The 23,433-nt window shown below is 48.9% G+C and overlaps 2 protein-coding genes across 7 annotated transcripts; both read right to left on the reverse strand.

Annotated features, from left to right (window-relative positions):
* Window positions 1–5,466: 5,466 nt before the first annotated feature.
* Window positions 5,467–9,690, reverse strand: LOC107317310 (E3 ubiquitin-protein ligase PHF7-like). Of its 3 annotated transcripts, XM_085511996.1 has the most exons (9): window positions 8,610–9,690; window positions 8,185–8,276; window positions 7,982–8,083; window positions 7,597–7,721; window positions 7,290–7,452; window positions 7,094–7,200; window positions 6,763–6,876; window positions 6,493–6,611; window positions 5,467–6,335 (listed from the first exon to the last, which is right to left on the reverse strand). In XM_085511996.1, the coding sequence occupies exons 1-9, from the start codon at window positions 8,800–8,802 to the stop codon at window positions 5,815–5,817; spliced, it is 1,536 nt and encodes a 511-aa protein (XP_085368122.1). In that variant the 5' UTR covers window positions 8,803–9,690; the 3' UTR covers window positions 5,467–5,814. The 3 variants fall into 3 exon arrangements, with proteins under 3 accessions (XP_085368122.1, XP_085368121.1, XP_085368123.1); XM_085511995.1 differs by having other exon boundaries at window positions 8,185–9,690; XM_085511997.1 differs by lacking the exons at window positions 7,290–7,452; window positions 8,610–9,690 and having other exon boundaries at window positions 7,982–8,325.
* A 4,612-nt stretch (window positions 9,691–14,302) lies between these two features.
* On the reverse strand, window positions 14,303–17,760 carry LOC146758970 (E3 ubiquitin-protein ligase PHF7-like). Of its 4 annotated transcripts, XM_085510922.1 has the most exons (9): window positions 17,430–17,757; window positions 17,005–17,096; window positions 16,802–16,903; window positions 16,417–16,541; window positions 16,110–16,272; window positions 15,914–16,020; window positions 15,583–15,696; window positions 15,313–15,431; window positions 14,303–15,155 (listed from the first exon to the last, which is right to left on the reverse strand). In XM_085510922.1, the coding sequence occupies exons 1-9, from the start codon at window positions 17,620–17,622 to the stop codon at window positions 14,635–14,637; spliced, it is 1,536 nt and encodes a 511-aa protein (XP_085367048.1). In that variant the 5' UTR covers window positions 17,623–17,757; the 3' UTR covers window positions 14,303–14,634. The 4 variants fall into 4 exon arrangements, with proteins under 4 accessions (XP_085367048.1, XP_085367047.1, XP_085367050.1 ...); XM_085510921.1 differs by having other exon boundaries at window positions 17,005–17,760; XM_085510924.1 differs by lacking the exons at window positions 16,110–16,272; window positions 17,005–17,096; window positions 17,430–17,757 and having other exon boundaries at window positions 14,495–15,155; window positions 16,802–16,902.
* Between the last annotated feature and the right edge of the window lie 5,673 nt (window positions 17,761–23,433).

Consider the following 23,433-nt stretch of genomic DNA (forward strand, 5'->3'; position numbering starts at 1 on the left):
CCAATTTTTGAACCCAATGAATCCAGAATCAGATACAAAATCTTGAGGGTCTAAATGCTGATGCTGCAATTTAAAAATAATTGATGGAGAAATAAATATTAATGAAAAGAGACAGAAAAGAACAAGGAAAAGGAAGTAGAAAGATGATAAACTTACATTACCTCAAAGAAAAAATATATTTAACTTTATAAAATTACATTAAATTTTAAAATTATATAATAATTATATAAACATATAAATATATAAAATTATATAAAATTCTATACAATTTTATAGAATTATATAAAATTTTATAAAATTATATTAAAATATATACAAGTTTTCTTTTATGTATGTACAAAAAGTTAGACTACGTCAAAATAATGATATTTCCCACTGACAGGGACAATAGATCTCCAGCTAAAACTACTAGAAGACCCAGCACACATGTTTTTTCTCATAAGAAGATTTTTCTAGCATCAGCCAGCTGTTTGTAGTAACAAGATCTTATTTAAGGGTATTACTATAACTTCATTATTAGGTATATAGAGAGATAGATGGAATCATGAAGCTCCATTAATATGCTATTATGTGTTTGGAACAAACATAACAGTTTGACTACATAACTAACAAATATGCAGCTCTGGGACTGGAAATAGAAGAATGTATAGATAGTGATTCACAACCAGAAAGGGATGTTAAGACGGTTGAACTGAGGACCTGACTCAGAAGCAGTGCTGCCAAAAGCAGGTGAAGGTCTTAAAAATGGTAAAGGTTGTTAGTAAGTAGGGGCTCTGAGCTGAGAAGCACTGAAGCCCCCATTTGCCACATTATTTTTGGATACTACATTTCGTTATGAGAGAAAATCTGAATAATAATGAGGAGAAGACACTATTCTCATGTGTGATGGTAGATGTAAAACAAAATACAGATGCATCTAAAATACTTCTTTTTGTTTTGTATTGAGGTGCAATACAAGAATATTAGCACTGCCTATTAAAAGACTGTCCATTCCTTAAACAGCATCCATGGGCAGCTGATGAGTGCTAAAGGATGTGAGAATGTGGCATCCTCCTCCAGATCCTCTTATAGCCCTGGCCTCTTCAGCTCAGAGCCCAGGAAGCAGGGATCTCAGCTGAGGCTGTTGGATGTCACTGCTTTCTTGTTTGTATGTTCAGCTGGTAGCTAAGCTACACATGTATCCCATAGACATGGGCACAAGCACACAGGACACTGATGGCCTGTCACACAGACACAAAGCTGCTGTCACCAGCACCCACACACAAGATTCACACACCACACACACACCCAACAGTCATATCCTGCCCTCCTCTGGGGCTGGCAGAAACAAGAGACTGGTCATGTAGGCATATCTATGATACTGTTGGGTCTCTCTTTCCTCCAGGGCCCTGTTGTACACGACTACCAAACATATCCTTGAAAAGGCCAAAGTCTGTTTTCCTAATGTCCAAAATTCTGAGATTTAGGTGCACATTTCTCACTGTTCTAAGGACCTTTAACTCCAGCTCTTCATAGTCATTGCAGTAAAGGCAGACCTTCATACTCCCACAAGTCCCTCCTTCTTGGTGAGTATGAGGTCCAGAACAACAGCTCTCCTTGTTCTCCTCTATTACCCAGAGAAGAAAATCATCATCAGTGCATTTTTGGTTTGCTTATGCAAACAGAATAAGGTAGTTGAAGTCCTTCATGAGGGCCAGCACCTGCAAACTTGAGGCTGCTCCAATTTGTCTTTAGAGGGCTTGTTCTTCCAGACCTGGTGGCCCCCACTAAAATGTCACCTAACCCTGTACTCCCATTAGTTCTATATCTTAAACTCGGTTAGCTCATTGTTCAACCCCCAAGCAGGTTTTCATGCACTTTAGGCAGTCTTTGATACAGAGGGTGACACCTCATCCTCATTTCCCCTGCCTGTCCCTCCTGAAGAGACTGCATCCTTCAGATGTAACACTCCAGTTATGAGATCCATTCCACCATGTCTCCATTATCCCAATGAAATCATAGCCCTGAAACAGTACACACACCTCAAACCCATATTGCTTACTCTCCATACTATGTGTATTAGCGTACTGGGATTTACAAGGAGCACCTTGGTATGTGAAGTGCTGGCCCAAAATGGAAAAATGTACAAACACAATAACTCTTCATATACGTGATTAATTTTCATGCCAAGAATGTTAGCAATATAATGTTTTGTCATAGCAGAAAATAATAGTCCTTCTAGATTGAAAGATAGAACTTCAAGTATTTAAGTCCTCAATTAGTTTATTAATAGGACTGCTTTAATTCTGACAAATAATTTCCAAAGTATATAATGCACTGAATAAGAGAACTTATACAGTTAAATGATTGTTATTTCTATGGATGTATTTTACTGAGAGAATGTGGGAAAAATCAGTAAGCTGATGGAGAGATAGACTAGATCCAAGTACATCAGTTCTAAGTAAATAGTAGAGACCACTTCAAAATTAACAAACATATACTTTCACAAGGGCTATTTATAGAGAAATTTAAAATGACAAATAATCACAAACAATGCTCTATGTGGCTCACAAACTATATTGTAAATCATCTGGAATACCAGATTCCTTAAAATACATCAATTCAATGAAATGCTAACAATTTATAAGCCATTTAATGAACTTCTACAATGGTGAGAGAGGAGGGGAAAAAGTTAAAAAACAAACAAACAGAAAGAAAAACTGAATTATTCTCACAAAAAAAAAGAAGAAAAAGAAGTTTAAACCTTCTTTTTATTATCTGTAATACTTCCTAACCTGGGGGAAGTTTTCTTTCCAAAATGTATGACATTCAATACACAATGAAACATACTTTAGAGGAACAGAAAAAAATACCACATTTACAAATAACACGTACCCTACAGTAAGGACTAACATTTAGGAGAGGGACAAACTGATCGGCAAGTCCAGAGCTGTCAATCACAGATGAATAACAGCTTTTGTACTAAGGTAAAAGTTTACCTGTGCTTACAGATGAAGGGGTGAGCCGCAGGAAAAGTAAAGGTACTATCCAGAACTCATCTTGAAGGCTTAAGCTGCTTGAGTTATTTCAATCCAAAGAAACAAAGAAATAGTTGAAAACACATATTTCTTTAATAGGACAATATATAAAAAATAAACTCAAATTTAATCAACATGTCAATTTTCTAAGACTCTTCTGATTTTGTAATAGCACAGAGTAAAATAAAAGAAAAATCACTACTTTATTTGATACATAAGAATTGTTTCTGTAATAGTATAGCAGCCCTTAGAACATGCCTATTGCACAAAAAGACACGAAAGAAATGTTAAAGTATTGGTTTTCAAGGTCTTGAATAAAAGGTTTATAGCAAGAATAAGGCTTTGATCCACTGCAATCAAACATGCCAAGATGTTAAGGCCTCTACAGTTAAGAGGATGAGAGCTGAAATAGCATTACGGCAGACTTATTATATGACATTACCAACAACTTGCCAAGGCAAGACTCGGGTCCTTATAATGGGTTTTTTTCCTTTCTGCCATAGAGTTATCTAGATCGATCTATGCCTGTGATAGGGAGGTAGTAGGCTTGTGGGCCCCCTGGCCCCCAAAAATGGAAAGGGAAAAGGAGAGGGCAGGGAGATGGGAGCTGGGCTCAAAGACAGAACAGTGGCAACAATTTAAGGAGGAAAATTAAATTTTACTAACTATGATATCAGAATGCAAAATAACACATATTACAGTCTAATTGAAACTGAGGCTAATAAATCAATTAAATAATGGTTCCAAAACCAAAAGGCCTACTTTGAACTGAAGGTAAATGGCTTGGATGCGCACCCACACCCTCTGCCAGGCAGCGAGAGAGAGCTCCCATCCGAGATCATGATCCCATGACTTCCACGATCTATCTTCCTCTCTGACTGTGAGGTTCCCTGGGATGTGGTGCTCTTCTCTTTTGAGAAGCAGATACCCAGGAAGTTGTCAGTCCACAGAACTGGAGTTTTAACTATTTAATTACGTGTGCTTTACATGATTTTATGATGTACCATAATAGCAAAAATTACAAAACCATTACATTCTACCCTATGACTACATCTGCATCATGCTTATTATATATACATATATGCAAATAAACAAAAAATAAAATGCGTCATGTACATGTCTATATACATACATATAGATAGAATTACTGACTGCACTCCCCCAACATCAAATTCCCTTGTTGCACACACTGAACACCCCGATCTTTCTCCATCACCCACCAAGTGGACACAAGTCCCTGGGCAAAAACAGTACCACGGAGAGGTTTGCCCTTTCCAGAGGCTGGAAGGACCCAAACCACTTTTCCCAACACGTCCTTTACATGCACTACAGGGACTTTATCTCCCTCCACAGTATGTAGGGGGCTGGATTGGGTAGGACCATCACAATTAGTAGATCCTCTAGTACTGACAAACTAGGTGGCTTCTGCCAAATGCTTCTCCCAGTGCTTAAATGTTCCACCACTCATTCCCTTCAACATGATTTTTAACAACCCATCATATTGTTCAGTTTTACCAGAAGCTGGTGCATGACAGGCAATATGATAAATCCACTTAATGCAATGATCTTTGGCCCAAGAATTTACAAGATAATTTTCTAAATGAGTCCCATTATCTGATTCACTTCTTTCTGGAGTGCCATGTTGCCTAGAGACAGAGGGAAGGACATAACTATGGACACTATTACACAGGATATTCATGACTGTGAAACATGTGCCATAGTTAAAAAAGCCAAGAGGATGTAACCTCTCTGGGGGGAAAGGCGATGGCAAAAGTAGGAATATAGTGAAATGTGGCAGGTTGATTATATCAACTTGCCATGAACTAGCAAAGGTAAGTGTAGATAGACATAACAGATAAGAGATATAAGTAGTATCACTCAGTATCATAACTCAATTTCTTTTTATTATAAACAGAATTGCGTATAGCCAGTGATGGCTGAGGGGAGATTTTGATTTTTCGTCTACAAAAGATTTCTATAGGTTGCAACCTTGAGGCAAATAGAAAGGGATCCAAGTGGTTTTGTCTTGGATTAGGCAGTATCATGGCAATTGTTAGATGTGTTAATCCTGAAAATTACTGACATTTTATGCAGTCTGATAGGGATAGGAAAAGGGAGAATGACATTAAACTAAAAGAGGAATGATAGAGGTTAGGCGTTAGGAAGAAGTTGTTTACTCAGTGAGTGGCAAGGCACTGGAACGGCGAGGTTCTGCCCAGAGGAATTCTGGATCCCCCATCTCTGGAGGCATTTGAGGCTGGGTCAGATGGGATCCAGGGCATCCTGATCTGGTGGTGTGCAAACCTGCTCTTGGCAGGGGGTTGGAACTGGATGATATTTAAAATCCCCTCCAGCCTAAGCCATTCTATGGTTCTGTGCTCAGCTGCTGGGGAGGAGACAACCCTGTGGGCAAGGTCTGAACTCTGAGAACGCCAAGAAAAAGACAAGAAGAACGAAGCTGGTGTTAATGGGTGGGATTTATTGTTTTGATATTGGAAGAATAAAGCTGATGTAAATGAGGGGGATTTTTTGTCTTGAGATGGGAAGAATGAAGCTGATGGAAATGAGTGGGATTTCTTGTCTTGATGCTGGCTGTTGCTGACCAGGTAGAGCATGTGTCATTGGCACATAGCTGCTCCTATGCAGACTGAGGGTCTGGCTGTGGGGAGTATGGTTCTGCAGATGGACCTGGGAGCAGCTTTGTACTCAGGCTGGCTGCCACTGTCTGGACAGGCTGCCACGGCGTGTTTGGGTCTCTGATGGAAGTCGCAGCCTGACATCCTGCTGTGGAACGGCTTCATGGACGGGACCTCCCTTGTTGCCTGGAGGGTCTTCTGTGTTCCCGCACTACGGAATCTCCCGAGGGCCCTGATGTTCCTGGGCTGGCTGAGCCGAGCGTGCTGCTCTGTGCAGCTTGGTGTGGCATCTGTCTGCTGCCACGGCTTCTGGGCTGGCTCTGGGAACGTGAAGCCCGATGTAGTGGAGAGCGGCTTCGTTCCCGGCCCGTCCCCTGCAGCCTGAGACTCCTCCTGGGTGCAACCACCGGGGAACCTCTGGAGGACCAAGATGACCTCTGCTGGGTGGATCTGCGGGAGATGCTGTTGGTGCGTGGGGCTGTTGTACGTGCACGTCCACGGCATCCTCGGCGCTGCTGAGATGTCTCCTGGTCTTCATGGAGACGTGGACGGATTGCCCTCTGCCGTGCCCCACGCTCACTGGGCAGGCGGCTGTTCTCTGGCCCCTGGGAGCCACGGGCCGGCTCCTGAGCCCCTTGGCTGGAAGTACTGGGGCCGGCACGCTCCACGTTGCTGCTGGAGGCTGTAAGGGGAGGCAGAAAGGTCATTGGGATGAAGCTGCAGCCTTGAGTTGAAACGGACTGCCCTCCTTCCTGAGGCAGAAAGAGTCTGGTAAGCAGCACCCACTGCCAGGCATTGCCCGGCCCCTGCCTAAGGAACCACCACTGTTTGCATCTTACCAGTGCCTATGCCAGCACAGCTGTCACACTCCCAGCTGCCAACTCTGTTGCTCAGGTAGGAGCATTGCCGGTGGGTCCCTTCTGCAGCACAGGAACTGCAGAGCAGCAGCTGCCAGGGCCTGGGGAAGCAAACGGGTTGTGACTGTGAGGACAAAGCGGGCCAAACCAAGCAGTGGCCAGCACATCTGCAGTGCTCAGCCCTCGTTCCCTCATCCTGTGTTCAGACTGAGATCCCCTGCAGAAGCCTGCAGAGCTGCTGAGGTAACTCACCCATCCGCCTCTTCCTGCTCCCTGCCTCCTGGGTAGAGGCACTTTCTGACGTCGCAGCGCCCGTGCCTCTGTAGAAGTGATGGGTAGGTGTTGTCATCCCACCAAGATGGTCTCCTACAAGAGAAGGGAGGAAATGCAATGAGCCCCTGAGGCTCCCTGCGTGTGATCCAGAGTATCCCCGTTCATCCAAGGCAGCCCCATTCCCAGATTCTCCACCAAGCTGAGACCTACGCTCGTGAGACAGCAAAGGCCCAGGCCTGCCGGGACAGTCCCTGGGCAGACCCAGTGCTTGCACCTTCACATCTGCAGAGCTGGGGAGAAGGACACCAACCTGACTGGGATTTGGATCCCTAGAGTGGACATTTCCATACGGAACCGGTCCTTGTCTTGACAGATGGGGCACTGGAAGCACATGGTGCCAGCGTTCGTGGCCTGTCCCTGCCAGAGAAGCAGAAGCAGCGTGAGCGTTAGCAGGGCCTGGTGCTGCTGCGCCAGTGGTGGCCGCAGGGTGAGGGGAGGGCTCCTACTTGGACACAGCTGCGGTGGAACCAAGTGTTCTTGCACGCTGGGCACCTCAGGGTCTGGTAGGGCGTGCTGCCCCCCAGGGGCTCCAGGCAGATGACACAGTCAGTGTCAGGGGATGGAGCTGCCTCCACTGACTGTTGTGGGCGATGCTGGCAGCACAGGGATCTGGGGGAAGATGCAAGTGATGGGCGCGGTGAGAAGCACCGCAGGGAGGGCAGAGCAGCAGGCAGGAGCCCCAGGCTCTGGCCGGCTGCCGGGAGCTGTCACTGCAGGTTCCTCCCTGGCTTGGCTGTTGCTGACAGCCCTTACCTGTACTGCCCAAAGAACTGAGTCACGCATTCACCGTCCGTGGCGCAGGGCAGGTGGAAGCTGCGTGTACAGCCTCTCTCTGCGCAGCTGATGGCAGCTCCTCTCTCACCACAGACAAAGCATTGCTGAAAAGAACATGGCGGCCCCAATCAGCAGCAGACTCAGGGCCTCCACTGCTGGCCCCACACCTCCGGGCAGGGCACAGGCTGTGGGAGCTGCTGGGTCTCACACTCTGCAGAGCCGCCTGGCAGATGGGGCTCATCTGCTATGGCAGGACTTTGCCCTGGAGCCTGTTGGAAAGGCTGCGATTGCTTTCCTCGAGTGCAGACTAAGGTGGCGTGAGCCTCTCCTGGCACAAAACTGACCACTCCGTTCAGGCTCTTACCTTCTGGTCCGCCTGCTTGATTTTGCCTCTGATGGCACCAATGGGGAGGCGCACAGTTTCCTCCCAGGGGTGGATTCCTTCAAAGAAGATGTTGGCAAAATGCTGCAGCAGAGGAAAGAGCAGAGCAGGATCTCATTAGGACAGAAAGGAAGGGAGCATCCCTGGCAGGAAGGTGGAAGGAGCCATTGAGCGTTGGAACTCACCAAGCAGAACTCATGCACATAGAGGCCACTCTGGGCAAAGGTGCGCCCGCAGATGTTGGGGTCAACATCCGCCTGGCGGCACAGCATGCACACTGGAGAGGAGAGAGCAAAGATGAGCAGCAGTGAGCATCTTGCCGGGCCAGGTGTCCCTGAGGACTGTTCCCAGGGCCATGCTCTTTGCTTGCTGTGCTGGCTATGGGGCAGGGCTGGAGAAGGTGGAGGAGGAGGGGATATTGCAGGCCCAACGATGGCAGCGGGCAGCCACAGCCCAGGCTGGGCCCCTCGCTGAGGAGCAGAGGGGCCGTGCCCAGCAGCAGATGGGGAGACCCTGCCCACCCCTTCCTTCCCTCTTAACCGCTGGCAGACCCCACAGCAGCCCTCTGCCCGGCAGCGGGGAGCTGCGCGTAGGGATCCTTTCCTCTCACCTCGCTCCCCAGACTCGGGGGCCTTCCTCTTCCTATTCTCGGACATGTCGCGCATCGACGGTGAGCACTCGGAGAGTCTCTGCTCTCTGCACCTCACCAGGCTGCACTGACGCACGCTCTGGGCCCGGCAGCCTTTGCTCTTCTCCCAGCCCCGCGGGTCACAATGGCCGCTCCCCGCCACCCACTGTGACATCGCAGTTACCCCCTGCAGGGCGGGGTGGCTCCCAGGTTCCCAAGCAAGATGGCGGTGGTCCTGGGCAACCTATTCCAGGTCATCTCCGCCCTCAGAATCAACAGTTGCCTCCCAACAGCCAATCTGCGTCTCCCCTTTTTTGTCAGTATTACACATCACCTCCTGAAGAGCTGCTTCCCTCAGGCACACCTTTCTCCACAGCGGATAATGACATAAATTGATATTCTGATGAGAAATTGATGTATTTTCAGACAAAGAAAAAAAAAGTGTATTTTGGGGATAAAGCATCATGTTGTGTTTCAAAGAAGAATTTTGTGTAGAAAATGTCTTCTTTTGGGGATGAAATTAAGTATTTGATGTAGAAAATATCTTTTTGCTGGGATAATCACAGAATTGTAGGGGTTGGAGGGGACCTCTAGAGATCATCGATTCCAACTCTCCTGCCAAAGCAGGCTCCCTACACCACGTCACACAGGTAGGCATCCAGGCGGGTCTTGAATATCTCCAGAGAAGGAGACTCCACCACCTCCCTGGGCAGCCTGTTCCAGTGCTCCGTCACCCTCACCGCAAAGAAGTTCTTCCGCACATTTGTGCAGAACTTCCTATGCTGTACTTTCATCCCGTTACCCCTAGTCCTATCCCTGCGCACTACTGAAAAGAGACCGGCCTCACCACTATGGCCCCACACCTCAGGTATTTATAAACCTGGATCAAATCCCCTCTCAGCATTCTTTTCTCAAGGTTAAAAAGACCCAGTTCGCTTAGTCTCTCCTCATAGGGGAGATGCTCCAGGCCCTTCACCATCTTTGTGGCCCTCCGCTGAACTCTTTCCAAGAGAGCCCTGTCTTTTTTGTACTGAGCAGCCCAGAACTGGACACAGTATTCCAGATGAGGTTTTGGCTTGGATTAGGCAGTATCATGGCAATTATTAGATGTGTTAATCCTGAAAATTACTCAGAACACTGGATGAACTTTGTCGGTGTCACGTCTTAACTGCCAAATGCTGTTTGATAGGAATCTATTTGGAACAGCCTCTGGAAGCCAGAGCCCATTGCCACAAATGACTATGGACAGCAAGTGTGAAACTCTAAAGCGTAATACAGGGATACCTCTTTCAATAGCACGAGTGCCCTATGCGTATTCATAGCATTGAAACTGTGTGTAGTGGAATAAAAGCTTGGGGAAGACAAGGGAAAAAACATTTTCTTAGAGGAAATGATGCCATGTGTCATGTGACTGGTTTTGTAATGGTTTGGATCTCAGTCCTTTCTGTTATCAGCATTGTTGCCACAAAGCGGGGAACTCCAAAGGCTGTAATGAAGAGAGTTCCCACCCAAATTATGCTTGTAAGAGCTGGAAAATCCAAACAGTTGTGTCTCAACTGTCAGATAATCCATTAATCCCATCTTGGAAAGTCACACTGTTGGGAGAAGAGAGAGACGAGGAAATTGATATTCTAGAAGACAACGCTGATCGAGTGCTTGTGCTTTTATATAGGATGATCGGCGCAGTGGGAGATATTTACAGAGCCAGCTTGTGGTAAGAAGGGAATAGACTACCCTTGCTCTCAGAGGGAGAAGAATCAGAAAAGATCTTCTGAACTTCATGGCACAATGCTTTAACTTAGGCTTCTAATTCTGGGGCCTGTGCCCGGGTGTGTCGGGAGTTTAAAGCAGGAAGCAATGAAGCAATTCTGATTCAGTTCTTTTAGACTGACTTATGTATCTTATACCCTGTGTAGTCTTAGACTTTTGATTCTGTAACGCCTTAAAAGAGTTACATAGGTATAGTACAGATTTCTATCTTACAGATCTATTAAACTATGAAACCAGATTACTAATGGATTTTCTGTCACAACAGCAGGGACTTAGACTGCCCAGGCCAGGCAGACGCTTCCCTGTATGTGCCTGGCAAGGTCCAGTGGTAATTGGGGGATATGGATCAAGGAAATGCCTGATTCTAGGAGGCAGCGCACGTTTATAAAATTAAGAGGCAAGTGACAGTCTAGTAGGATGAGGGTTTTCAGCAGCTCACCAAGTTCATCTGAAATATGACTGGGGAAGCTTTGATTTTAGCCTTTGGCCTTAGGCTTCAATCAAAATGTATTGGATAACTCCAGAGGTTCCAGCACAGGTGATTCCAGGGCAGTGACATACTCAGAGCAGAACATCTCTTCCTGCATCGTCATTTAAATTCATGTTTGTCAAAGACAGCTTCTCTCTGGATGCTGGGGTAATTGAAAGTTTGGAGTACATGTTCTGTGTACGGTCAGGTTTCTGTAATCCACATGTACAGTCTTGCCGCTCCCTTGCAGGTTGTGAGTTCAGGAGGAACGGTTATGTATCTTTTTGTACTACTGAATCTTTCTTTATAAATTACTCGCAGGAGGTGACCAGGCTGGTTGGTGACCAGGGTGACACATCTGGGTGCTGTTGCCACGGTTGCTGAACACTCACCATGCATGGAGGTGATGTTGCAGACCCGGAGCATTCAGCCACATTAGGCCGTGCCAGTAAAGAGCAGCAGCTGCCTCCTTTGTGTCCAGTTCGGTGAAGCTACATTTGGCCCTGAAACAGTTTGGGGTTACCCTGCATTAAATCTAGAGGCAGTCCAGGTGATATGACACTGACAGAGCAATAGAAGTCCACAGCTTGGCAGGTGATTTGGAGCTGTGAGGACATGGGAAGGGGAATGCATGTCGAGTCTTCTTTGTCATGAGGTTTCAGAAGGACGGGTAGGATCCGTGCTGTAAGATCGCAACACATCTGAGGAGCAGAACGCTCCCCAGAGACCGCATCGCGTGCTGTGGAGACAGTGCAGCTATATACTGATGTCAATTGAGTTTTATCCCTAATTTTGCCATCCCCATGAGAGTGGAGAGAAGCTCTGCCCAGGCTCGTTATAAGGCCGATCTGCAGGCCTTTGGTGATGGAGCAACGGCATCGATGGACAAAGGAAGGGAAACTGATGTCTTCTGCCTGGACTCCTGCAAGGCCTTTGACATGGTCCCGCAGCACCTCCTTATCTCTAAATTGAAGAGATGTGCATTTGAGTGCTGGACAGATAGGTGGATGTAGATTGTTTGGATGATCGCAGCCCAAGGGCTGTAGTCAGCAGCTCTCTGTCCAGGTGGAGACCAGGCACCCAGGTGTCTTTCCTGGGAATAGAGCTCTTGAACATTTTTATCAAGGACATAGACAGTGGGACTGAGTTGAAGCAATTGCAGATAGAGGGTAGAGCCTGGGAGGAGAACACATAGAGAGTAGCCCTGTGGAGAAGAACCTGGGAATCGTAATGGCCAGCAAGCTGGTGATGAGCCGGCAGTGTGTGCCTGTGTCCCAGAAGACCTGAGAAAAGTGTCCAGCAGGGCAGGGCCGTCATTGTCCCTCTCTACTCTGCCCTTGTGAGGCCCCATCTGGAATACTGTGCCCAAGCCTGGGGTGCCAGGCACAGGAGGGATGTGGAGCTGTTGGACCAGGTCCAGAGGAGGGCCACAAACATGAAACAAGGACTGGACCACCTCACCTAAGAAGGCAGGTTGAGGGAATTGGGTTCGTTTAGCTTTCAAAACAGAAGGCTCCAGGGAGACCACGTTGCACACTTTTGAAGATCCAGCACATGGATGTAAGGGGCTATGTGGATCACAGGGTTTTCCATGGGGAAGAAGACTTCATCACAGTGGAGCAGGAGACCTTGCTGGAACGTTCTGTGGAGCAGAACACCTCACAGAGGCACAGTGTAGGCAGCAGACCTTGAAACAGGGTAGAAAATTTGTCATGAGGCACCTTGAAATGGGTGGAGGGGTGTGGGAATACAAGAAAAGCTGTTCAGAGCAGCAGCTGTGGAGCAAGATAAACAGCATGAGAACCAAGGACACTTCTGGAAGGAGAAGAAGGGACTCACAGCTCTGATTGGATATGTGCCTGCATGGACAGTTGAAAAGTGTTTGTACAATGCATTCTTGACATGTAAAGGTGGTTGGGAAAGTTGTAAGGGCGGATGGGAAAGTTAGAAAACAAAAACTTGTGAAGGTACATAAGGGATGTGAGAACTTGTAATAAACGATTTGGATCGTTCACATCTGAGTCTGTGCCTCAAACGCTGCAGAGGGGCACCTCAAACTGAGGGAGAGGACATATCTGAAGGGGTGAAGGGACACCTAGAAGATGCTGTGAGGAAGGGGAAAACAACAACAAAACAACAACCACAAAACACATAAAAGCATCAATTGGATGATTATTTACTTATTTACAGATATTCACAAGCACTTAGCAAAGGTTTTCTGGGTTTGAAGAAGTGTTCCTTGTTTTTCTTAAGGGTTTTTTTTGTTGTTGTTATTGTTGTTTTTGTTTTGTTTCCGATCCTTCCCTTCTCCGTCTAACTTTGTGTTTCTCCTCTGTCAGCATGACGGAACGGATGGTCACGGACAGTGCCACGAGTCGGCGAGTCCAACCAAGTCCTTTCCGCAGTCTCTGCTGCAACCGTGTGGCCACATCGCAAAACTGCATCCGTCTGTATTTGGCCCTGCAGAAACCAAACTGCATGGGTGCAGAGACTGACGCATGTGCATTGCTGCGCAGAAATCGGGCATGTGCAGCGCGGTGCAAACAAAGGTGCATGCAGAGTGATGTGTCGAACTGGAGCGTGCATAATGTAGTGAGCAGGCTGGCGCAACCCCCAAGAGAAACATGAATATCAAGACCCCAGCTTCACTCCCTGTTGTCATCCAAGGTCATCCCAGTGTCACCCCAGTGCAACCCCCCAACATCAATAAGTCAGCGTCACTCCCTGAGGTCACCCACCCAGTGATACCTCATCGCACCCAATGTCATTCCCTAATATCACCCCAGGGTCACCCCCCAAAAATATCATCATCACCCCCCAAAAATATCATCAGTCTCACCCAAATCCAACCACATCATCCCCAGTCACAAACTCTGTAGCATGAAAGCATTCCCTGACATAGAGAGCCACAAACATGAAACAAGGACTGGTGCCCCTCACCTAAGAAGGCAGGTTGAGGGAATTGGGTTCGTTTAGCTTTCAAAACAGAAGGCTCCAGGGAAACCACATTGCAGCCTTCTAGTGCTTGAAGGGTCCTGCCAAGCTGAAGGAGGACTGACTTTTTATGCAGTCTGATAGGGATAGGAAAAGGGAGAATGACACTAAACTAAAAGAGGAATGATATAGGTTAGGCGTTAGGAAGAAGTTGTTTACTCAGTGAGTGGCAAGGCACTGGAACGGCGAGGTTCTGCCCAGAGGAATTCTGGATCCCCCATCTCTGGAGGCATTTGAGGCTGGGTCAGATGGGATCCAGGGCATCCTGATCTGGTGGTGTGCAAACCTGCTCTTGGCAGGGGGTTGGAACTGGATGATATTTAAAATCCCCTCCAGCATAAGCCATTCTATGGTTCTGTGCTCAGCTGCTGGGGAGGAGACAACCCTGTGGGCAAGGTCTGAACTCTGAGAACGTCAAGAAAAAGACAAGAAGAACGAAGCTGGTGTTAATGGGTGGGATTTATTGTTTTGATATTGGAAGAATAAAGCCAATGTAAATGAGGGGGATTTTTTGTCTTGAGATGGGAAGAATGAAGCTGATGGAAATGAGTGGGATTTCTTGATGCTGGCTGTTGCTGACCAGGTAGAGCATGTGTCATTGGCACATGGCTGCTCCTATGCAGACTGAGGGTCTGGCTGTGGGGAGTATGGTTCTGCAGATGGACCTGGGAGCAGCTTTGTACTCAGGCTGGCTGCCACTGTCTGGACAGGCTGCCACGGCGTGTTTGGGTCTCTGATGGAAGTCGCAGCCTGACATCCTGCTGTGGAACGGCTTCAAGGACGGGACCTCCCTTGCTGCCTGGAGGGTCTTCTGTGTTCCCGCACTACGGAATCTCCCGAGGGCCCTGATGTTCCTGGGCTGGCTGAGCCGAGCGTGCTGCTCTGTGCAGCTTGGCGTGGCATCTGTCTGCTGCCACGGCTTCTGGGCTGGCTCTGGGAACGTGAAGCCCGATGTAGTGGAGAGCGGCTTCGTTCCCGGCCCGTCCCCTGCAGCCTGAGACTCCTCCTGGGTGCAACCACCGGGGAACCTCTGGAGGACCAAGATGACCTCTGCTGGGTGGATCTGCGGGAGATGCTGTTGGTGCGTGGGGCTGTTGTACGTGCACGTCCACGGCATCCTCGGCGCTGCTGAGATGTCTCCTGGTCTTCATGGAGACGTGGACGGATTGCCCTCTGCCGTGCCCCACGCTCACTGGGCAGGCGGCTGTTCTCTGGCCCCTGGGAGCCACGGGCCGGCTCCTGAGCCCCTTGGCTGGAAGTACTGGGGCCGGCACGCTCCACGTTGCTGCTGGAGGCTGTAAGGGGAGGCAGAAAGGTCATTGGGATGAAGCTGCAGCCTTGAGTTGAAACGGACTGCCCTCCTTCCTGAGGCAGAAAGAGTCTGGTAAGCAGCACCCACTGCCAGGCATTGCCCGGCCCCTGCCTAAGGAACCACCACTGTTTGCATCTTACCAGTGCCTATGCCAGCACAGCTGTCACACTCCCAGCTGCCAACTCTGTTGCTCAGGTAGGAGCATTGCCGGTGGGTCCCTTCTGCAGCACAGGAACTGCAGAGCAGCAGCTGCCAGGGCCTGGGGAAGCAAACGGGTTGTGACTGTGAGGACAAAGCGGGCCAAACCAAGCAGTGGCCAGCACATCTGCAGTGCTCAGCCCTCGTTCCCTCATCCTGTGTTCAGACTGAGATCCCCTGCAGAAGCCTGCAGAGCTGCTGAGGTAACTCACCCATCCGCCTCTTCCTGCTCCCTGCCTCCTGGGTAGAGGCACTTTCTGACGTCGCAGCGCCCGTGCCTCTGTAGAAGTGATGGGTAGGTGTTGTCATCCCACCAAGATGGTCTCCTACAAGAGAAGGGAGGAAATGCAATGAGCCCCTGAGGCTCCCTGCGTGTGATCCAGAGTATCCCCGTTCATCCAAGGCAGCCCCATTCCCAGATTCTCCACCAAGCTGAGACCTACGCTCGTGAGACAGCAAAGGCCCAGGCCTGCCGGGACAGTCCCTGGGCAGACCCAGTGCTTGCACCTTCACATCTGCAGAGCTGGGGAGAAGGACACCAACCTGACTGGGATTTGGATCCCTAGAGTGGACATTTCCATACGGAACCGGTCCTTGTCTTGACAGATGGGGCACTGGAAGCACATGGTGCCAGCGTTCGTGGCCTGTCCCTGCCAGAGAAGCAGAAGCAGCGTGAGCGTTAGCAGGGCCTGGTGCTGCTGCGCCAGTGGTGGCCGCAGGGTGAGGGGAGGGCTCCTACTTGGACACAGCTGCGGTGGAACCAAGTGTTCTTGCACGCTGGGCACCTCAGGGTCTGGTAGGGCGTGCTGCCCCCCAGGGGCTCCAGGCAGATGACACAGTCAGTGTCAGGGGATGGAGCTGCCTCCACTGACTGTTGTGGGCGATGCTGGCAGCACAGGGATCTGGGGGAAGATGCAAGTGATGGGCGCGGTGAGAAGCACCGCAGGGAGGGCAGAGCAGCAGGCAGGAGCCCCAGGCTCTGGCCGGCTGCCGGGAGCTGTCACTGCAGGTTCCTCCCTGGCTTGGCTGTTGCTGACAGCCCTTACCTGTACTGCCCAAAGAACTGAGTCACGCATTCACCGTCCGTGGCGCAGGGCAGGTGGAAGCTGCGTGTACAGCCTCTCTCTGCGCAGCTGATGGCAGCTCCTCTCTCACCACAGACAAAGCATTGCTGAAAAGAACATGGCGGCCCCAATCAGCAGCAGACTCAGGGCCTCCACTGCTGGCCCCACACCTCCGGGCAGGGCACAGGCTGTGGGAGCTGCTGGGTCTCACACTCTGCAGAGCCGCCTGGCAGATGGGGCTCATCTGCTATGGCAGGACTTTGCCCTGGAGCCTGTTGGAAAGGCTGCGATTGCTTTCCTCGAGTGCAGACTAAGGTGGCGTGAGCCTCTCCTGGCACAAAACTGACCACTCCGTTCAGGCTCTTACCTTCTGGTCCGCCTGCTTGATTTTGCCTCTGATGGCACCAATGGGGAGGCGCACAGTTTCCTCCCAGGGGTGGATTCCTTCAAAGAAGATGTTGGCAAAATGCTGCAGCAGAGGAAAGAGCAGAGCAGGATCTCATTAGGACAGAAAGGAAGGGAGCATCCCTGGCAGGAAGGTGGAAGGAGCCATTGAGCGTTGGAACTCACCAAGCAGAACTCATGCACATAGAGGCCACTCTGGGCAAAGGTGCGCCCGCAGATGTTGGGGTCAACATCCGCCTGGCGGCACAGCATGCACACTGGAGAGGAGAGAGCAAAGATGAGCAGCAGTGAGCATCTTGCCGGGCCAGGTGTCCCTGAGGACTGTTCCCAGGGCCATGCTCTTTGCTTGCTGTGCTGGCTATGGGGCAGGGCTGGAGAAGGTGGAGGAGGAGGGGATATTGCAGGCCCAACGATGGCAGCGGGCAGCCACAGCCCAGGCTGGGCCCCTCGCTGAGGAGCAGAGGGGCCGTGCCCAGCAGCAGATGGGGAGACCCTGCCCACCCCTTCCTTCCCTCTTAACCGCTGGCAGACCCCACAGCAGCCCTCTGCCCGGCAGCGGGGAGCTGCGCGTAGGGATCCTTTCCTCTCACCTCGCTCCCCAGACTCGGGGGCCTTCCTCTTCCTATTCTCGGACATGTCGCGCATCGACGGTGAGCACTCGGAGAGTCTCTGCTCTCTGCACCTCACCAGGCTGCACTGACGCACGCTCTGGGCCCGGCAGCCTTTGCTCTTCTCCCAGCCCCGCGGGTCACAATGGCCGCTCCCCGCCACCCACTGTGACATCGCAGTTACCCCCTGCAGGGCGGGGTGGCTCCCAGGTTCCCAAGCAAGATGGCGGTGGTCCTGGGCAACCTATTCCAGGTCATCTCCGCCCTCAGAATCAACAGTTGCCTCCCAACAGCCAATCTGCGTCTCCCCTTTTTTGTCAGTATTACACATCACCTCCTGAAGAGCTGCTTCCCTCAGGCACACCTTTCTCCACAGCGGATAATGACATAAATTGATATTCTGATGAGAAATTGATGTATTTTCAGACAAAGAAAAAAAAAGTGTATTTTGGGGATAAAGCATCATGTTGTGTTTCAAAGAAGAATTTTGTGTAGAAAATGTCTTCTTTTGGGGATGAAATTAAGTATTTGATGTAGAAAATATCTTTTTGCTGGGATAATCACAGAATTGTAGGGGTTGGAGGGGACCTCTAGAGATCATCGATTCCAACTCTCCTGCCAAAGCAGGCTCCCTACACCACGTCACACAGGTAGGCATCCAGGCGGGTCTTGAATATCTCCAGAGAAGGAGACTCCACCACCTCCCTGGGCAGCCTGTTCCAGTGCTCCGTCACCCTCACCGCAAAGAAGTTCTTCCGCACATTTGTGCAGAACTTCCTATGCTGTACTTTCATCCCGTTACCCCTAGTCCTATCCCTGCGCACTACTGAAAAGAGACCGGCCTCACCACTATGGCCCCACACCTCAGGTATTTATAAACCTGGATCAAATCCCCTCTCAGCATTCTTTTCTCAAGGTTAAAAAGACCCAGTTCGCTTAGTCTCTCCTCATAGGGGAGATGCTCCAGGCCCTTCACCATCTTTGTGGCCCTCCGCTGAACTCTTTCCAAGAGAGCCCTGTCTTTTTTGTACTGAGCAGCCCAGAACTGGACACAATATTCCAGATGAGGCCTCACCAGGGCAGAGTAGAGGGGGAGGATCACCTCCTTCGACCTGCTGGACACACTCTTTTTAATGCACCTCACTCTGCCATTGGCCTGTTTGGCTACAAGGGAGCACTGCTGGCTCATGGTCAACCTGTTGTCCACCTGGACGCCCAGGTCCGTCTCAGTGGAGCTCCTCTCCAGCAGGTCTTCCCCCGTAAATGCAGATACTTAAGTGAGAATATTTTATTTCTGGGATAAATATTTATATTTGGTGGAAAATTGTCTAAATTTTGACATAAATTGATATTAAAGGGAGAAATAGTCATATTTTGGAGACAAAAATATGTATTTTGTGGAGAAATTGTCGTATTGTGCTTAAAATAGGAATTTTGTTTAGAAAATGTCTCTTGGTGACGAAATGCAGTATTTTGGGAAGAAAGTTTGATCAAGAGTGATATTTATGAGAGAACATGATTTATTTCTAAGATAAATAGTGATAGTTTTCAGCTGCCACAGAGCCGCTCGAATTGCACTTCTCAGTACTCTGACAAGAGCGGACTCCTCCAAGTCCATAGCCAAGAAAGAGTGACTTCAGCCGGCTGCTTTCTTCCGAGGACAGGGGTTTCTCTCTGCAGCCCGGAAAGGATCACTTTTAACCTCAGCTTCCTTTCTCACCAAAAGCACAACTCCTAGCAAATCATCAAAGAGGATAAAAACAAGAATCATATGTCACCTGGAAAGGCATCGTAAATTAATAAATAAATAAATAAATAAGCAACCAAAGGTAAAGAGCAAAGAAAAATATGATGCAGAGCACAAAACATACTTTCAGATAATAGCTGTGAGCCAAAGGCAAAAAAAAAAAATTACTTTAGGTTTCACAGTTTTCTAATTTCAGAGAGAACATTGGCTGTGACAGAGAAGGCCCAGAAAAAATTAAAGCATATCTAAACAGTCCTCTCATGCTTTTACACCTGCAGTCAAGCTCTGAAGCCCCTGCCTGTTCCTAATGCATGAGTTTAGTTTCAGGATGTGTCAGAGCATTCCTGAGATATCAGGCCACAAAAAGGGGTTGCAAGATTCTATGTGGTAGTTGGGAAATGTACTTTCTAGCAGGTCTCCGTGAAGCAGCATCTGTTTTGGCTACAACTGTCTTCCCAGTCTGCAGCCTCATACAGCTGCTGGAGCCATTTTGGATGTCGCACCCAACAAGTCTGTAGCTCACAGTTATCATACCTTGGTGCTTGACACCAGCCTGGAGCATGAAAATAAGACACCTCGGAGAGTTACTTGCTGGCTGCCCCATGTTTGAGGGCTCTGCCTTGCTCTTTTCAGAGAGCAAGCATTCTGAAGGCCCTGTGCCCTTGGGAGGGATGGACCTTATATACTGCTCACTGGCTGTTCTCTGCTGTTAGACTAAATTTCTGTAGACTCGGCACCTCCAAGTCTCCGCAAAGCCTCATACAAGGGAGGTTGGTGGTGGTGAAAGCTGGTCTGTCAACCTGAAAGAACCAACACTCTTGGTGGTGTTGATTCTTTCAGGTTGACAGACCAGCTTTCAGGCTTCTCCCCAGGAAGCCAGTGAGCACAACAGTGTGCCCTGCAAAACTCTTCCCCCATATCATGCTAAATGATTTTAGCATCATTACTGTGATGATAAATTCACATTTTCCAGCCCAGTGGTGAGACTGAAGGCAGGCACCCACTGCCAAGGCACCTACTAGCTGCATCTGGCTTTGTGCATTCGCCATTTATCATCCGCTTTTAAGAGGAGAGCAGGAGGAAACCTGCCCCATCCTGAGGGAGGTGCAGAGCCTGGATGGGGGAAAGTGCCCCTTCTTTGTTGCAGGGGCAGAGAGAGGATTCCCAGCCTGCAGCACAAGGATAAGCTTTGGGGCTGACAGGACTGAGTGGCCGTGGGGAGTGCTGCAGGCAAACACTTCAGTTTCGTTCTCCCTCCTTGCTCTGAGTGGTCTCTTACTAAAAGCGAGCATTTTGTTTGTTTCTATTCAAGCTCTTCTTTCCAGCCACAAGTGCTCACAGGAGCATCTCACTTGTTACAGACTGCTGTGGTACAGTGGCAGGTGCCTGAGACAGACATGGCCACCTCACAAGACTCAGATCTGTACCCCTGCTTCCAGGTCACTGTCCTTCCCCCTGGGACTGGAACTGCTTGTTTTTTAATATTCTGACCGCACCTGTGAGACAGCATTTCTTCCCATTAGCAATAGTTCCAGATCCTTCCATTTGCTGCCATCCCACTGCCCCACCAGGTAGGGGAGGCACAAGGGAAAGGGCAAAGCTGAACAGTGCCTGGATTGGGAAGAGATGTTGTGTATTTTGTTTTGCTTTTCACTCTCCAAGTCTGTTTTAACAGGCAGAAAGTTCATTTTCCCTGGCCTGCAAGTTTTCCATTTATTTTCTCCCCCAAGCCTGTTGAATTGGAGCAGCTGGGTGGGTACTGGAGCCAGAACTTTCAACATGGCTCAGTCTTGCTTCTCCACAAAGAGGTATCTATCCCTGTTCAGCACTCAAGGGTATAGAGAGGGAAAGCAGGCTTTGTCTGTGATGGAGACAGGTCAGCAGTGCTGACAGGGCCAAAGGAAACCATAACCCTATTCAATGGTTTAGAGGAGGGATTCCCAGCAGATGCTGTCAAACTGACTCAACAGCTCCGTTCGGGGTTCTGGGTCAGCACAGGGCTCCACTTACCTACTTACACTCAGCAAGAGAAGCAGCATGTAGAAGAACCTATTCAGCATGCTTTTTAAGACCACAGGAAATGGCACTTCTAGAAAGCAGAGCTGCAGGGTCAATGTAGCTTTGTTTTCTTTCTCCTCCACCCCCCAACCACTCCTCCCCCCAAGGAAATCAAAGGTGAAGAATGAGAAGAGTCAAAGCAGTGAAAGAAAGACCAAACTGACAAACCAGTTACGCAAGGCATATTGCTAACTGGCAATGCAGCAATTCTGTGAAAGGTTTTCATACCCCTAAGGAGCAAAAGCAAAGTGTTAAGCAGCAGGACCAGTCTTGCAAAAGGTGCAGATCACTAGAAAACAGTCCCAAGATAGCAGAAGATAGCAACTTGATCACAAGAAACTAGTGTCAAGTTTCTCGAAGGTTTGTGCAGCAGCACTTGCTGTACGATTGAAGATACTAGAAGTCAACAATTTAAGATAAACACTGGTTTATTCTCTCTAAGCCATGACCTTATTCTCTCCTTCTGAATAGCCAGGTGTACTTGCTTGTCCTGGCCCTGGGTGGGTAAAGAGGCAAGACTCACAACTGGCCCAGTTTCCTGAGTCTCTTTTGATTCTTGGTGTAACTCCACTATGAGAACTGCAGAAAACTTAACCACACTTTTCTTCACAGTGTCCTATAAAGTTACACGCTAAACGTGGTTTACGGGCAATCAGCTGAAATACAGAAATGAAACCGCTGCTACCAAAATGCCCACTTCAGGACTTTTCACAGAGTTCAGTGGTTGTACAGCTCCTGGTATGCTCTTCATTTACCCCTAACAGTTATAAACAGCAGCCTTGTGGTCTGCTGCAGTCATCACCATCCCACCCATCTCCCCAGCACATCGAGCTCCCTCCTATGAGCAGTGCTGAGTTGGTGTCCACTTAGCGCTCTATGAAGTCTAAGGATGGTGTTGGTGTGCTGACATGGCACCTAGATCTTTAAAGGCCAGTGTCCTGCAGGACTGGCACACAGAGACTCACATCACCTCGTACAGCCTGTATCCTTTGGTGGTACCTGGTACCAGAGGGAATGAATGCTGCTGGGGGCATCAGTACAAGGTTCCAAGCCCCTTTTCAGGTTCTCTGATGCTTTCTGTTTCCCAATCTGACAGATGAGCTAGAAGGGTGGAAATTACAAAACTTCTAAAAGACCTGTGGTTCTGCTACTTACAGGCCTTATAAAGGTTTTTAATGAGGTTTCCTAGCAAAATACAGAGGTGGGAGTTGTGTGGGATGGCTTTACTTGTTCTCCTAGGCAGGCTCAATGCCTGATACTTGCTGGAGCTGCCTCAGGCTTTTATCACAGACTGGGCACCCATCACTGTATCTTTACTATCATACGTGCATTCTGGGAACCAGGAACAGTCAGGCCAGCAAGTTATTAGCATCAAAACGCGACTCACACATCTGAAGGCGCAGCACACAGCACCGGTTATTTCTGTTGTACCACGGTCTAGATGATCTCAACAGGTACTGAACATCTGAACTACAAAGCTGGGAGAGCACTGGATGTATGGATACATTTACTGCTGGATGGATCGTACCACTTCTTGCCCATGAGCTCTGCCCTGTGCAGAAGGGAATGCATATAAACACATCATAAATACTTCAAGAGCGGGGAAGAATGAGACACAGGCTCCACGTGCAGACCAATGATACCTAATGTGGTCCCAGCTGGATCAGGCAGTTACCAGTCCTTCTCTCCTTCAGCAGCCTCTCCTGACTCACATTCTCCAGCACAGCAAGCAGGGTCTGCACAGGATGCAAGTGGGGAGTTCCAAGCAAACCTTGAAAATGATTGTCCCCCACGCGTGCTAAAATTCAGGGTAAGCAGGGCAGCAGATGAGCCTGACTCAAATTCTTGTAAGCTCAGATAAACACAGAAACGCAGCTGTGGGCAGGAGGCAGATATACACCCAGACCCCCCAAAAAAACAAACTTCAACAGCTTTCATGTTTGCAGGGGTCGAAGAGCTCAGCTTACAGACAGTAGCTCACTAACAACAATTACCTCCTGCTCTTCATAGCAGCAGCAAAGAAACACACTTGCAAAGCCACACACAACCTGGTGGGCTGCTCAGCAGCAAGAATGTGCAGGATCAATTTTAGAGCACAAAAGCAAGGACCACCACAAAGGCTGCAACAGCATGCTGCTGATTTGAGAACAAGCCTGATAACCTGCCCTTGCCCAAGCTAAG

This window comes from Coturnix japonica, chromosome 11, assembly GCF_054131305.1.
Source record: "Coturnix japonica strain WE chromosome 11, WE-NBRP24, whole genome shotgun sequence".
In the NCBI taxonomy this organism is placed as follows: domain Eukaryota; kingdom Metazoa; phylum Chordata; class Aves; order Galliformes; family Phasianidae; genus Coturnix; species Coturnix japonica.